The sequence below is a fragment of the Photinus pyralis genome, unplaced genomic scaffold (assembly GCF_008802855.1).
Source record: "Photinus pyralis isolate 1611_PpyrPB1 unplaced genomic scaffold, Ppyr1.3 Ppyr1.4_LG6, whole genome shotgun sequence".
In the NCBI taxonomy this organism is placed as follows: domain Eukaryota; kingdom Metazoa; phylum Arthropoda; class Insecta; order Coleoptera; family Lampyridae; genus Photinus; species Photinus pyralis.
In genome coordinates, this window is record NW_022170663.1 from 3,891,889 (window position 1) to 3,907,472 (window position 15,584).

General features: G+C 37.1%; 1 protein-coding gene across 1 annotated transcript in view; it reads left to right on the forward strand.

The window, feature by feature from the left end:
• The window catches only part of LOC116174348 (homeobox protein caupolican-like), a 47,399-nt gene extending 37,965 nt beyond the window's left edge, over positions 1-9,434 (forward strand). Inside the window, exons 4-5 of the mRNA XM_031492256.1 lie at positions 2,727-3,025; positions 8,252-9,434. Coding sequence (XP_031348116.1) covers positions 2,727-3,025; positions 8,252-8,955 — 1,003 coding nt within the window. The 3' untranslated portion in view covers positions 8,956-9,434. The remainder of the gene's footprint in view (positions 1-2,726; positions 3,026-8,251) is intronic.
• The last annotated feature ends 6,150 nt before the right edge of the window (positions 9,435-15,584 follow it).

A 15,584-nucleotide genomic window follows, 5' to 3' on the forward strand; every position in this document is an offset into this window, starting at 1 on the left:
ATTCAGTTGCTGGGGTTGTCACTTTTATTGTACCTTTGAATATAAAATTTTATATTCAAAGATTATACATAAAATACTTTCTTGATACTTCCTTAATGGATTATGTTTAAAGAACATTCGCTATTATACCTACATACACTCATTATCTTTCTTTGTTGATAAAGTATGTTGAAAGCATCTAACGCAACCCTCAAGTGGTCACCTCAAATTAAGATTCCTTGCAATTTTGAAATTACGTAATTTTTAAGAAAATTCGCCCTTTTTACATAGCGATGCGGGGGATTTTTATTGTACCACAAATGTTTTCGCTTCCTTGATAAATGATGTTTAAAACATCTACAAGCAACCCTTAACTTGTCCTGTAAAGATAAAACCCAGTCAAGTTTTTTTAATTTCGAAACTCAAAAAATTTCGTTCTTACCTACCTACATAGCAATACATTCAATTGAGAGGTTGGAAATTTGATGGTGGATCAAATATTTTCACGTCCTTTATAGATTATGTTTAAAGGATTTATAAACAACTCTTCACTTTTCACCTAAAACTAACATTTCTTCCCGTTTTGAAACTGCATAATTATGAATATGCGCTCCTGCATGTATATCAATTTTCGATTGCGGGGGTTGGAACTTTGGTGATACGTTTCACTTTCTTGATGAATAACGCTTAAAGGATCTAGGAGCAACCCTCCAAAAAACAAACGTACCAACATTTAATTATGAGGGGAATATTCAATTGCGAGGGTTGTAAATTATGGTTGAGCAAACATTTTACCTACTTCCTAGACAAATTAAGTTTAAAGTATTTGCGAGCAGCTCTTCAATTGTCATCTAAACATAAAATCCTTGTCCGTTTTGAAATTTTAGCATACTGGAGACAAGGGGTTAATCTCTCTCTTATACAATTCCTGATATTAACTTTCCAACGTTTGTTTTGTTATTGCAAAGTCAGACAATACCAAAAGTAAAAATGCTTTCAATTTGTTCTAGGTAGCGATCTTTTGTTTTTAGCGATTGAAATTGTTTGCATTACACTTTGAATACAGAGGACAGCCCCTTGCATATTCACTTAGTAAGATCCAGAATTCTGTTTTTAGCTACCTGTACTCACTAATCGTGCAGAATAAACGTACCATTTCAAAAAGATTGCAAAAAGCTAATGGCCTGTTAAAAAATTGCGCGAAGTAAAATTAGGGGTTGCCGACACAAAACCATCGGATATAATCTCAATCTAAATATGACGCATCGATTTTTAATTAGAGTTTAAATATCTGTCGTGCTTGTTGTATACGTTTGGGGTAGTTTTTTTAATAATCCGTTTGAGTGTATGCGTCCCAATATGTAAATGACACGTACAGCAGATGGGATTTTAAAAAATATTCGTCCCGAATTGCACCTGGCGACGGTATTTCGTTTAAAAAGAGGAACCTTTTATCGGCGCAGAGATCTACACTTGATCAAAAATCATCGTTTAATGTCGCCTTGTATGTCAGCGATAATTATCGTTGTTTGGTAAAGTTGTTTATTCGCTACCTTCGTTTCCTGTATTTTTGCCTCCTTTTTTTTCGTACGGGAACCGAGTAAAATCCATTAAAAGATTAAGCGAAATCAGTTTATCTCTAATTTATGTTCTCGCTTGTTATAATCCGTGACTTGCTTAGAATCCAACTAAAATCAATCACGTTGGCAATAACACTAAATCTGCATGCGAGCCGTGGCACATGAGTCACTATTAATAGGCATTCTACTTGTGGCTGCAATGAGCATGTAAGGATAAAGAACGTCTCGGTGACAATGGTGTGTAATTGGTGAACCTTCCGTCCACGTGCGAGGGCATCGCCTTCTTGACATGTCTTATAGTCAACAACTTATAGTAATCGATCAGCTGCACTATCAGGAAATGACAAATATGTACTTCCGAAAGGCGCCTCGGCATATTAATTTCATTAATTGCCAGTTTCGCGCATCATTGATCACTTTGCAAAAGATAATGAAATAATTATAGTTTCCAGCATTTGCATAATGTAGAGATCTGTGACGCGGCGCATTGGAAAAGTGCAGCATTGCTAATTCAACAGTCTGGAAGCGCTCTTTTGGTTCGACGCTGCCAGTTTTGACCGCGCAGCCTCGGCGTCGTCGCTTTCATTGGCACTCTTCGATGCGGAAGTGATATGCATGGCGAACTACGATTAGCAATTGCTATGGAAACAAGTTGATAATGCGATCAGTTTGCATGGGGGGTTAGGGTAATCTACTACAACATGCTGCCGCTTTGCCTTTTTTTTTAAATCATCGTCCCTCAGGATGCGCATTTTAAAATACGCCATCAGTCAGCACCATTTGTTTCAGCAACCATCATCAGAAACTGACACTTTTATTAATTTCCCATTTACTCAACTCACCGAAAATCCGACGTGCGGGTTTTTGTTTATATATATCAGAAGACAGTTTCGACGCGTCTGTTTTCGATTTAGGCGATCTAATATTATTTCCCCCTCTAGCGCTTTATCGTCGTGAAAACGGCGGAAAATTTAATTTCAATCTCGTCGATTCAGCAGTTAAACTGTTGCCGAAGTTTAAGCTTTGATAAGGGTTGGGATGGCGATTGCTTCGGAAATAGAATTGTCGCTATCTGAATAAAAACACAACGTTTTCCATTGAGATTACAAACTCGTTACGGCTATCTTCCGAAGGCAAGCTTTGCAATGTGTCTTTTTTTTGTTGCAGATATGGAATGGATCTCAATGGTGCGCGACGGAAAAATGCGACCAGAGAGACGACGAGCACGCTTAAAGCGTGGCTTAACGAGCATAAGAAGAACCCGTACCCGACCAAAGGCGAGAAAATTATGTTAGCAATAATCACGAAAATGACTTTGACGCAAGTGTCGACCTGGTTCGCGAACGCAAGGAGGCGATTGAAAAAGGAGAATAAAATGACGTGGGAGCCGAGGAATAGGGTGGATGATGAAGACAATAACAACGAGGATGACGACCGTAAGAGTACGGATGGAAAGGATATTCTAGGTAAGTTTCATTTTTTGCCTTGGTGTACAGCGTCCACGTTTTTTTTTGTATAAAGGTTGGCCTGAATAAGGTTGGTTAACGAAATCTGTCACAGTGTCTCATTGCCAGTATAATAACTTGTCCCTTTTCGGTACATTCCAATTGAGTTTGAGCGATTACCAAAGAATTGGTTTCCTTGTTTTTCGTGAAAACGAGGATGAAGAGAAGAAGAGAAACTTTCCCTCATTTTTTGCGTTGAGAAAAGGGTACGCAATGCATTTTGATCCAACATAACCGTTAACCATATCTACGAGAAATATCACTGGTGATGAGTGGGGTATTAGTTACCATTTTTGGTATACGAATTACGGTGTCAGTGAATAAAATGCCCTTTTTGATCATTCTAAACAGTTTTTAGTCATTTTCTGACATACACACTGAAAACATTGTTTGATTTTTACAAATACATATGATGTTAACTATCATCTTCGAGAAAATTAATAATGGTACTGTTGTCTCTTGCGTAGAACGTTCAAAAAGTGCCTAGACACCTTTTCTGGATTTTTAAAGAAGCAAGAAAACTCACGTTTAGTTTTTATTCAAACATATTATGGTTACGCCTGCGGTTTCCTAGAAAAAAAACATTCATTAATATAAATCCATTGATCCATCTCTTATTTGGAATGTTATAATTTTAGAAATAACGAGTTGGGAATTACAAATACACTCATTATATTACTATAACTATTGGCAAGGCAAAATTTTATTAGTCCATGAAAGAGAACATAAAATTTTGCGTCGATTTCTTTTTAATAATGTCAATCACGTTGGGGGGAATTTTCAAAGAATTTTTCCCACCAAATAATCAATTATTAAATTACCGATATATTATTACTTATTTATTAAAATATGAATGAAATACGGGGGGATCAAATCAAAATCCCAAGTTTTCTTTTCAAGATGATGGTGGTGGCTCTCGGTACATTACTCATATTTCTTTCTTTATTGTTCATTCTGGCCTACCAGGCGTCTTTGGCATTGCTTGCACCCTCCAGACCTTCAAATTTTTTTTAAATTCAAAGATCTTAAATCCACATTGGAAACATCATCCATCATTATCCGATTCCGGCTTAGATTCTCCATAATTTGGTGGAATATTTTCAATCAAAAATAATGTAGAGGGTAAGTTTTTTCATTTTCACTATGGTGATCTCGTAAACCGCAAGGGATACAAATTTGCTTAAATGAGCAGTCATGCAGAATTTTATGCTGATTAATTTTCACATTCAAACTTTCTTGTAGCTCTACAAATAGGAAAGATATGACCAAAAGCCGAAAAAAGAAGAAAGTAGGTCATATTTCACTGTTCTTCTCCCACCACCTGTAAAAATCTTGGACGCTTCTCCGGTTCTACATTTTTCTCCAAAACGTATAGTGCCCATAGTACTTCCACTATAATTTTAGGAAAGAGGCCATGAAACGTAATACCAGGAGTCCGTGGTGTATGGAAGTTTGGTCAAGAAAGCAAGAATCATTGTCCTTTTTATAGAAAACTATTTACGAGAGTCCTTAGGCTGAACCTTTTTAATGATACCGTACACCGGGGGGAGAAAGAATGATTCAGTGTTCCTTTCTCTACATTTATCAAAATCTTCGGACGCTTGCCCGGAGTGTATTTCATACCCTCTCAGACAGACCCTCCGGTTCTACATTTTTCCCCGAAACGCATAGTGCCCATATCACTTACACTTAAAAAAGAGACCATGAATCGTAACACCAGGAGTCCTTGGGGTATGGGATTTTCGGAAAGAAGACAAGGTTCATTGTCCTTTATAGAAAACGATTACGGGAGTCCTTAAGCTAAACGTTTTCTATGATAACGTAACACTGGGGAGTCTGGAGGATATAGAATAACCCCCCCCCCAGGAGGAAAGGAATATTCAATGTTTTTCTCCTTGCACCTCTAAAAATCTTCGGACGCTTGGCCTAAACCCCCCCGGTTCTACATTTTTCCCCATACCCCATGCCCGTACAACTTACACTATAATTTTGAGAAAGGAACCACCCAACGTAGCACTAGGAGTGTGTAGTATATAATCTTCGTCAGGAAGGCCGGATTCGATGTCCCTTATAGAAAATATTACGAGAGTCCTTAGGATGAACGTTTTCAATTATAACGAAAGGAATAATTCAATCTTCTACCTACAAGCCACCATCTGTAAAAAAACTGGACGCTTGGCCGGGGGGTATTCCAAACGTATAGTGTCCATTTTTTTAAAAAAGGAACTAGTCGCCTGTGGAAGTTCAAGTTAAATATGATTTCCCTTGTAAACAAAAATTCCAGAAGTGGCTAGACAACAACTCATTTTTGATCGCATAGTATTATGAGATTCCGGGGGGTCAATGATAACGTAACACGAGTCCTTAGGCTGAACATCTTCAATGTAACACCGATCGGTCAAGAAGAAAGGAATAATTCAATGTTCTTCTACTTACACCGGCAAAAATCTTCGGCCGCTTGGCTGGGGGTTATTCCAAACCCCCCGGTTCTACATTTTCCCAAAACGTATAGTGCCCATAGAACTTTCACTATAATTTTTGGAAAGGAACCGCCGGGGAGTCTGTAGTATGGAATCCCCCTCCATAGTTATTTGACTGTGAAACTTTCTAATTTAACGTTTAGCTTAAAATTAATGTTGCTATCTATTCCTGTGTTAAAATTATAATAAAAAATTACCACCCCCGAAAGCGCCCTTTGGCATAATATAGATTTTAATCCTTAGGCTATTCCCTACCTACTGTCAAACTTTCAAGTTAATCGATTTATTTTGAAAAAATTGCCGGGGTAAAACCTTCATTTCCTAGACTACATTGTCTTTTATAGAAAACTATTGTGAACGTTTTCAATGATAATGTAACATCGGAGGGTGAGTGAGGGATACTTATTTTTTTTGTGCTTCTATCTACACTTGCAAAAATCTTCAGATATGCTTGGCTGGGGGTATTCCAGACCCCCCCGGTTCTACATGTTTCCCAAAACGTATAGTGCCCATACTATGGAATACCCCCGGGGAAAAAATAGTGTTCTTCTCCATACACGTGTACAAATCTTCGAACACTTAATGGCCCCCCAAACCCACCCGATTCTACATTCTTCTCCAAAACGTATAAAGCTTATTATACCACATGCACTATGTATTTTGGAAAGGAACCGTACAACGTAACATGAATGATTCAATGTTCTTTTATAACTTAAAATTAAAAAATGTATCTTTATAGCGTCCCACTTTGTGAACGCACCCTGTATGATTCAAAATATTTTTAAAATGTGGTGAATATTCAACCACATCATAATACAAAAACACGCAGCCGTTCACCCACCCTGTACATTGTGTGCGCTGTTTCAGAAAATGTACACAAAAATATCAACGTAGATTACTTAAACCATTGCCCAATTTATTGTACCAATTCACTCCACAACCACTTTTTCTTCCTTTGCGAATATTTTAGTATTGCAAATATTGCAGTAGAAACGTCAACATTTTGAAATAGACGCTAAAGTTCTATACCGCTTTGATGTGGTCCATTTAAAATAATTTCCCTGTATACTATTTTTTCACCATGCATATAAATCGGGCGTTGAAGTTAAATCTGTCACCTTTTACACAGTAGTGATATAATTTGGTGCCAAGGAACCAAAATTGTTGTGTATACGATCGCATTATGTGAATGTTGTCAAAGTCTCATCTTTTGAAGCTAATTCTGGTGATAAATAATTCTATTTTTTCATAGGGATCAAGAAACAACATTAATAAAGGATCTTTAATACAATAATATACTTATTGTTCCTGAAATATATTAAATTCAGTGAATTATTGCGTTGTGTATAGCTAATCTCTATACGAGTTCGAGTTAGGAGTTAACAGCAAATCCCTACTAATTTTCTAGTCTCTGTTTACACATAAAAGTATATCAGAAATTTTAAAGCAAACGTTTGCGTTTCTTCTTCATTTTTTCCTTGGATAATCATAGCACATAGAAGAATAGTGATATTTTGACCAATATTTAACAAAAATTGCAACAAAAACGAAGAAACTGCATCCAAATTTTAATAAAGTGTTATGTTTTGGTGTTTTTGTTACTTCAATCGCCACCAAGAATCCAGTGGGATACCTAGACCTAGACGTTTTTAACACGAATTCGCCCTTAATCTCTGAAAACTTCAAAAACAAATTCCAACGCCTAGAAAAGTAAATATTCTCACTTTTTTCTGTACCATCTACATATTTAACAACAAAATTGCACAACAAAAACAATAAAGTTTCGAAATTTGCGATTTTTCTTTAATTACTTTCTCGGGTTTATGCCGGATTTGTTCAAAATTCCTAACCTAAGAGGGCACACCCTTAACCGAGGGTGTGGATAAAATTCCGTTCTCGCCGAATTTTGATATCGGGGTAAAATCGTTAGATTTTTTAATTATTTCGACGCTAAATACACAAGAAAACAACCCTTCTGTAGGTCATGCAGAGCAGAATTACCAACAAATTTTAATTTTCTACTACGAAAATTGCAACCCTTGCACGCACTAAATGATAACCAGGGGGAGAATTGACTTTTTTCTTAAAAATTGAGTAATTTAATGCAATGAAAAGTTAAAGATTAAAAAAATATGACCTCTTCTGTAGGCCACACAGACCATAAATTCGTGCAAATTTATATGATCTACGGCCTTACGCTAAATGAAGGTTAAGTTACCTACTGTTTTATGCGAGGGTTCGAGAGTTGCTTTGAGACACTGTGATATGCTCTACAGAATATACAAAAAAATTGCAAATATTAAACCCTGGATATTGTATATTCACTAACGCTTGTCCTTTCATGCGTTCAGTTGTTATCTTTACATTATACTCACTATGAGAAAAATAACCTTATTTTCAAATGGGTTTTTAAAGACTTGTTTCTTTGATCTTTATTGCATATATAATTTTCCAAAAATAAAATCTTAACTGGAACTATTTGAAAATATGGGAAAACAATCATATCCAATGTGAACAAAAAAATCTCTTGATTTATGGCGTCTAATTTGCATATAGATATGTATAACATAAATAATAACTAGGTATTTAGAGTTTGACAGATTTCTTTAACCTTGTTTAGTGTTTTTATCGCCAGTGAACTTTTCCAAGGCCAGCTTTTACGCCAACATATTATAAATGGATTAGGTCTACAGCTTCTAACTTACAGATTCGAAAGATTCGGGGACGGCCTCGAGCGAGGACGGTGATCGCACACCTCACCCTCGCCTTACAGGTGACGGTGGCAGCGAATGGAGCGAATCGCGCCCCGACAGCGGTCCCGACAGTCCCGAGTGTTTATACGACAGAACCCACCCCGCCTTTTTGCCTCCTCGCTCTTCCGGTTCCCCGCCTCCCCTCTCGGTGTCGTCGGCCTCGAAACCGCGAATATGGTCTCTCGCGGACATGGCAAGCAAGGAGAACGACGCCCAATCCCAGTCCGCGTCTTCGGCGTTCTACTCAACGGCCGCAGGGCGACTAATGCCACCGCTTGGAGGTCGACTGCCTCCTCCAAGCCTAGCCTCAACGCCTTACGCGAGAACGCAAGAATTGTACAGAAGCTTGTACGGATCGGCCGCGGCGCAACACCTCGCATCGGCCGGCGCAAGCGGCGGCTCCCCCAATATATCGCTACTAGAATCGTATTCAAGATCACTAAGTGCGAGCTTAAGTGGTATACACAATAGCAGTGATTCCAGTGGTAGTGCGCCCTCAGTGATTTCCAAAGTAACACCTTCGTCATCGGGCTACTCGAGCTCGGGGCTTCCTCTTGGTTCGACCACGAGCACATCCAGAATATCACCTTCCTCTACCTCTTCGGTATCGTCAGGCTCCGAAACGCCCCTAAAGCCAATCGCTTTAAATAAAGCCTGACCGCCGATCGTGCTTTAGCCCTGATCTACCTCGGCAAATGTAAATAGGGATGCGGACAATAATGAATCTGGCTCTCGCCTCTTTGTAGTGTGCTGTACAGTCAATGTGATATACCTTTTTAGTTCCTTAAGTTAGTTGGCGCACATGGACGTTTAACCATAGAAAATTTTGTAAATAGAAATGAGACTGCGCACGCGCAGCAGTATAAATCTTGTATCTATGTATGTAATTAGCATAGAATTGTAAGAAAATCTTTGTTATTATTATATGTATTACTAAGAGCAGTATACAATACAAAATATATTACATGAACAAAGGGCATAACGCATTCAAGACACTTTAAAATTGTTTTTTTCTCTTCTATGAACATATCATGTGATTGATTAATACAATTGATTTGTATATTCTATTACCAAATTTTTCTTCTTTGCAATCCACTGGTGTGTTACAGTTGCAATAAAGAAATAGTTCATTACTTATGTTCTGCTTTTATTCACTACAACAACCATTTTTTCCCGAAACTTACGTGCGGTCTAGCTCATCATGTGAAGAATGCGTTCACAATAGGGATGTCCACTGCACAAATCTGCAGGAGGACCACCGGCCGAGGACAACTGTTTAAAACGCCGCAACAATATATCAGACGACAGTATCGAGTTGTTCCAAAGTACTTCATCGGGCACGCTGATTACGAGACAAGGTAAGTCTCATTTGTAGCTTAATTACTTTGCAAGTGGCAAATCAGTTACGACAATAATTTATTTAGGCTGAAGGTTAACCTGTATCCGACAGACAGAATTTTGTCGGCGTCTCATTTATGCTACGAAGCGGGGGCGACATTAGACTAAAGGCAAAAAACTAACTCCATAAATCGCGACATAAACTAACATAAGAAAGTTGGTATCTTCATTATGAAGATGAGTCATTGCCTTATAGGGAGTGCAGATCGCTAAATTGGCCTCGGTTGACAGCCGATGACAACATCATCAGCGGACTCCCCGTTCGAGACATTGTTTTTCACCGCATGAAACATTCAACGGATCCCATTGTGACGTACGCGTATGCACAGCTTATTAATGGGTAGTAATAAATGCAGTTAGTTGAACATATGCAGACAACTCGGGGGCGGTAGACAACATTCCATCTTGGACGCCTCATAGCACATATCTCACCCGGCTAATTGGAGAACGTTTTCACGGTTGACACGTCTGTCAAACAACGGCTGCGTCTTCAGTTTATTTTATACTTCCCTACTATTTTAGTTTGCTATAAAAAATGCCCTGATGAACGAGAAGTTTCTTTCAGTCGGTTTCAATTATTTTAGCCATTTACTCTTACACTAAAAATAAACACTTCGCGGCAATGATGCTCGAGCAATAAACATCTGGGGATTCGGGCGGTCTGTATCTCACAAACACACGTGACGACAATTAGTCGCATTTTCATACCGCGTTTATTTCGCGATGAGTGAAAAGCGGGCTTAGACAAAAAACTGCTTTCCCACTCTTTCGAGATCATTGACGCCCTACCAAATTTACGCGATTTGTTTTGTGCCGATATGGATAAACACAAACACTAAAAATGGAACGGACAGCAATGTCCCGAAGTTAGGGGTGAAAATTTTTCCGATAAGAATATTTGCAATAACATGCCATCCAGGGTGAGCGAGGTGTGCATTTAGGCATTTTCAAACTGATTCTTCATAATAATAATAATAATTACTTTTCCACAAAAGAATTACAAGCTCAAAATTGTGAATTAAGACCGCGCGTCACTCGAAATTTCGGGTATGCAACGCAGAATTGCTTCTCCAAATTCCGTTATTTGGAAAATTGCGCAAAAAATTTTACATAGTTCAGTCCATTTCGACTCTTTTTTTCATTTAAAAAGACCATTCAGGAAAATGGGTACGTTAACAAAATAAAAAAGTAAATTGATCATATGTTAAATAATACATGAATGTTTGATTTGCAAAATTACAGAAAATAGAACTTCCCACTACCCCTACAATTGGAATACTTTTTTTTATGAATAAATTTTTCGTTCTTTAATTGGTTCCTTAATAGCATTATTTTTTACACTTTGTTTGGAGATGAGTGGAGTTTATACGCGATTTTATTTAATACAGTCATTATAAATCAGATCTACGATGAAACTAAGAGAATCTCCGAAGTGTCTGAAGAATTATAAGTGAAGAAGTTCAAAAATCAAAAAATAGTAAATGTAAAAAACTCCACGAATACGAAGAATGTTACCTAAACAAAAAAATCAGTACAACTTGACATAACATCTTGTTACTCGACAAGTAATTATATACAAAATTTAACCTGCATCTTTGACTATAAAACCAAAGCCTGTATTAAGTTAATTATTGCGACTGGTTTTTAGGTCTACCCTTTCGTATTTTATACAATTTCTACCCCCAAGACATCGTCCTCCTAAATTGGTTGCGAAAAAAATGTTCATCTAACCGAATCGAAAGTTAATTTTGGATCCTCCCCATACAGTAAATACAAGTACAGTCCAGATCAGCATTTTTCCATGCCCATGGATCGCGCACCCACTTGTTATACAGTGATCTTACATTTTCTTGACTAAAAATAATTAACAATTCATTCTCGAGTACATAGTATAATCAAGTTTTTGTATATAAAATAAACCCCTAAAGAGCATCTAAAAAAGCGACAGAGCACCTCGGTGTGACCGCACGGGGTCATTAGAGTTGACCCATTTTCAATTGGCTTGTTACATGTGGTATATATGTTAACTGTGGAAAGTTTGAACCGAAAACAGGGCCGTAGCCAGAGGGGGCAAGAGCGGTCTTAGCCCACTCTTAAAATTTGCTTAAATTAACACAATGTAGTAGGTATGCGCATAAATAATCAAAATTTCTTAAAAAACTTCAACCATTTTAAGTGGTGATATTAATTAAGAAGATGTTTTAAGTTGAAAGATGGATTTATAGTTTTCTATTGCTAAATAACGCAAGCGCTTCTTCGAAAACGACATTTTTCAGTATTTTGGCCAGAATTTCGCTATTTGTAGAGCTACAAGAAGCTTTGAAAGGGAAAATTAATCAGCATGAAAGTGTGCGTAACTTTGCCCATTTAAGCGACTTTGCATCTCGTACGGTTTACGAGATCCCCATGGTGACAATGAAAAAAAAACACCCTGTACTATTATCCAGGCATAAGAGAGATCTACAAATAACCTCCAACTTTTTAAGTCGATACGATACACTCTTGAGCATCGAGCAATCGAGTTTGGTCTTTTTCCCAAAAAAATTGATGCATAAATAAGGATTTAGATCGATATTGGGCAATAAAGTGATGGATACTAAAATGAATTCTTGATAGTTGTCCATCTGGAACCATAAACTTTCTTATAGCGAAAACCAGAAGTCGATACGAGTTCCTCTTCCCAAGAAAATCGGTACATAAATAACGATTTTGACATTTTTTGTGAACAAAAATACACATGGACCACTTCTTGGTCATTGCGCAATTGAATTTCCCAAGAAGTAACGATAAATAACGATTTTGACATCCTTTAGGTAAAAATATTTTGGTCGCCAAAAATAGGCATGCATCATTTCTTGGTCATCGAGCAATCGAGTTTGATCTTTTTCCCAACAAAATTGGAGCATAAATAATAATGTTGACCAATTTAGAGCACGTGATGAATACCAAAGTAAATTTTTGATAGTCGATACGAGGTCTAGGGACTGAACTATAGTACGGAACGACACGCAGACGGACGGAAATGTGAAGTCATAAGCGCTCCACTTTGATGGATTGCGCTAAAAACGAATTCATTCTGCAGAACGCACTGCTCGCTCTGTAGATTTATTTTCCCGCTCTTAGTAACTAATCTGGCTACGGCGCTGACCGAACAGGTTCAAGCGTTTGGCAGAGATAGAGAAGCGTCACCCCACGGGGTCATTGGATTTGACCCATTTTCAATAGCCTTATTACTGGTGGCATATAGATCAACTGTGCAAAGTTTGAACTGAACAAGTTCAAGCGTTTGGCAGAGACAGAAAAGCTTGGCCCCAAGGGGTCATTGGATTTGACCCATTTTCAATAGCCTTATTACTTGTGACATATAGGTCAACTGCAAAGTTTGAACCAAATCCGTCCAAGCGTTTGACAGTTAACATGTTAACGGGCAGACGGACACCATCGACTCCCCTACAAAGCTTGCATCGCTTTGCTCTGACGCTTAATAAAGTGTGCAACGATCTTCCTAAATCAACCTGTTACTGTTACTGCGTAACACAAGGAATTTGATGTACCGCTTATGTGCTCGATTGTCCATCGTTAACTTTTTTAATTTTAGGCGCTTTGTAACATCGTAGCCGAAGGTTATTTATGAGGCCCAATTTACGTTAGACCCTCGTTATTACTACCTTTCCATATAAACCAGTTTTTTTAACAAAAGCGAGTCGCTAGCTTACGATCTCAAACACATAAACTAATAATTCATGACGTGGGGCATAAACAAAATTCGGCTATGAGACTAAAGAAATAAAGGCGAAAATTTGTATGTATGTATTAGTATGGCTAACTGTTTTATGTTGTTCTTAAGGAATGGATATTTAACTTGTAAGGAAAGCGCTCGGGGGACAGTTAAAAATCTTTAAATTAAAAAAAACTAACTTCATAAGAAATAGTTTAAAAAATCAAATTTTATTACAATTGTAATCATATTTAATTCGCGGTGAAGATTTAGGATCAAACCCGCACTCAAATGGGGATATGTAATTGTTTTATAAGAAACGGTAAGGAAGTTACTTACTTTGTAAAAAGGATTTGTTGAATGAAATTTATCGCTTCCAGTTAGAAAAGGTGCACGATTGTTGACACCAATTGAGTAGAAATGTGCGGTTTAGAAAATGTTGTTAATTATATTCAGTGGGAACCACTATTGGAATAATTCACTACAAGGTGTGTTCTTTTCAATTAACATTAATTAATCATTTACAGTTACAGTTGTGTTATGCGGCAACAGCCACGAGTGGGTTTTGAAACATTTTTTCTTTCCAAGTTTAAGTATTACGTATCGTAAACATATAGTCCATCTATTCTCCTGAACCCTACGTTTGAATTTTTTTAGCACTTCCACGTAGAATTTTGTCTCTTTTTTCGGGATCATAATCAAACACCCAAGATTCATCACCTGTGATGACATTCCCCAAAAATAGGGGGTCGTTGTCACACAAATCCACAAGTTCCTGGCACGTTTCAAATAGGCGTGATTTTTTGTCGTCCGTTACCACTTTCGGCACCATTCTCGCGCGCACTTCTCGCATTTGCAAATTGATATGTGTAGTTTGCGATTCACCCGTCAATTTTGATTTAAATCCCAATTTTTAGAAGGCTGACCGGAATAAATAATTGTTCAGTTGAAATGTTCCCAAATACATAGAAAGGTCATTAAGTGAAAGATCTGAAGAACTTACGGGTCAAGTAAATTTTCCACGATTTAAACTTGATTATTAAAATAATAGGAAACTAACGCGCTTCCAAGTAACTAAGTACAGAGCGTGAATGCATTTGGGAAATAATTTTAAGGAATGGGAAAAGTTCAAAGAATTCCAAAAATTGAGATTGAGAACGAACTTCTAAAGCGTATCCTGGAGAGTGACGATGTACAAAGGTCACAGTTGATTCCGAGGAGTTCCAGAAGTCTTGAAACAGCTGCACGAGGAAATAGTGGTGGTCACTTTGGAAGAAAGAAGATCACCACTTCCACCAAATAAAACAGAATTTAAATTTGTAAAATCTTTAAAGCTGCTTCATGTTGCCCCTGCAATATTAAAAAAAATATTATTACATTTGACCCGAACAACTTGTTAGGAAGGTAAGAATACAATCTTATATACTATTATTAGTTACAATAATGGCATCACCTCAAATTTCCCACATCAGAGTGATATCGGTTTTATGTTCGTGGTGAAATATTGACAGAACAATATTATAGCAATATAAAGTTTTCTGTCCCCCCCTACAATACTAAGTAAATAGGTATTATTACAACCTATTTGTTCAAAGAACTTGTGTGCTTATAGACATCATTATTGTGGTAACGGCGAAGCAATTAATAATAAGTGACATTTAATAGATTACTGGAAGTACAGAAGGAAAAAAAAATATAAACATTATTGTATATATAATATAATATAAGTATATATAAAATAGATAATAAACTAAATAATTAAAATTAAATGAAATTAATGTTCCGTAATCTAAAGGAGCGAAGTTCAGTTCTGTGGTGAGACACCCTAGAACTGCTCTACCACTTAAACCCACCCTAAACTAAGAAAATTAAACAATAAGTGGAATGAGATAAATAAATCAGGCGTGGTTCTAAATAAAGAAGAAGAAAAGGAAAAGGGGAAGAAAAATAATCATTTGTTTTGCTCGCGTAGAAGTAAGTGAAAACAATTTCGATTAAATGCGTCTTTTTCTTTTCTTTTTATATACGCGGGAATATTGTTATTTTTTTCATACTAATAATAATCTTCTTTTCGGCATATTGAGCCATTCAATTTCTTTCATCTTGTGAGAGATGTGTTCATATTTCCTTATTCCAAAGATCACACGAAGGCGCAATATTTACTTATATCA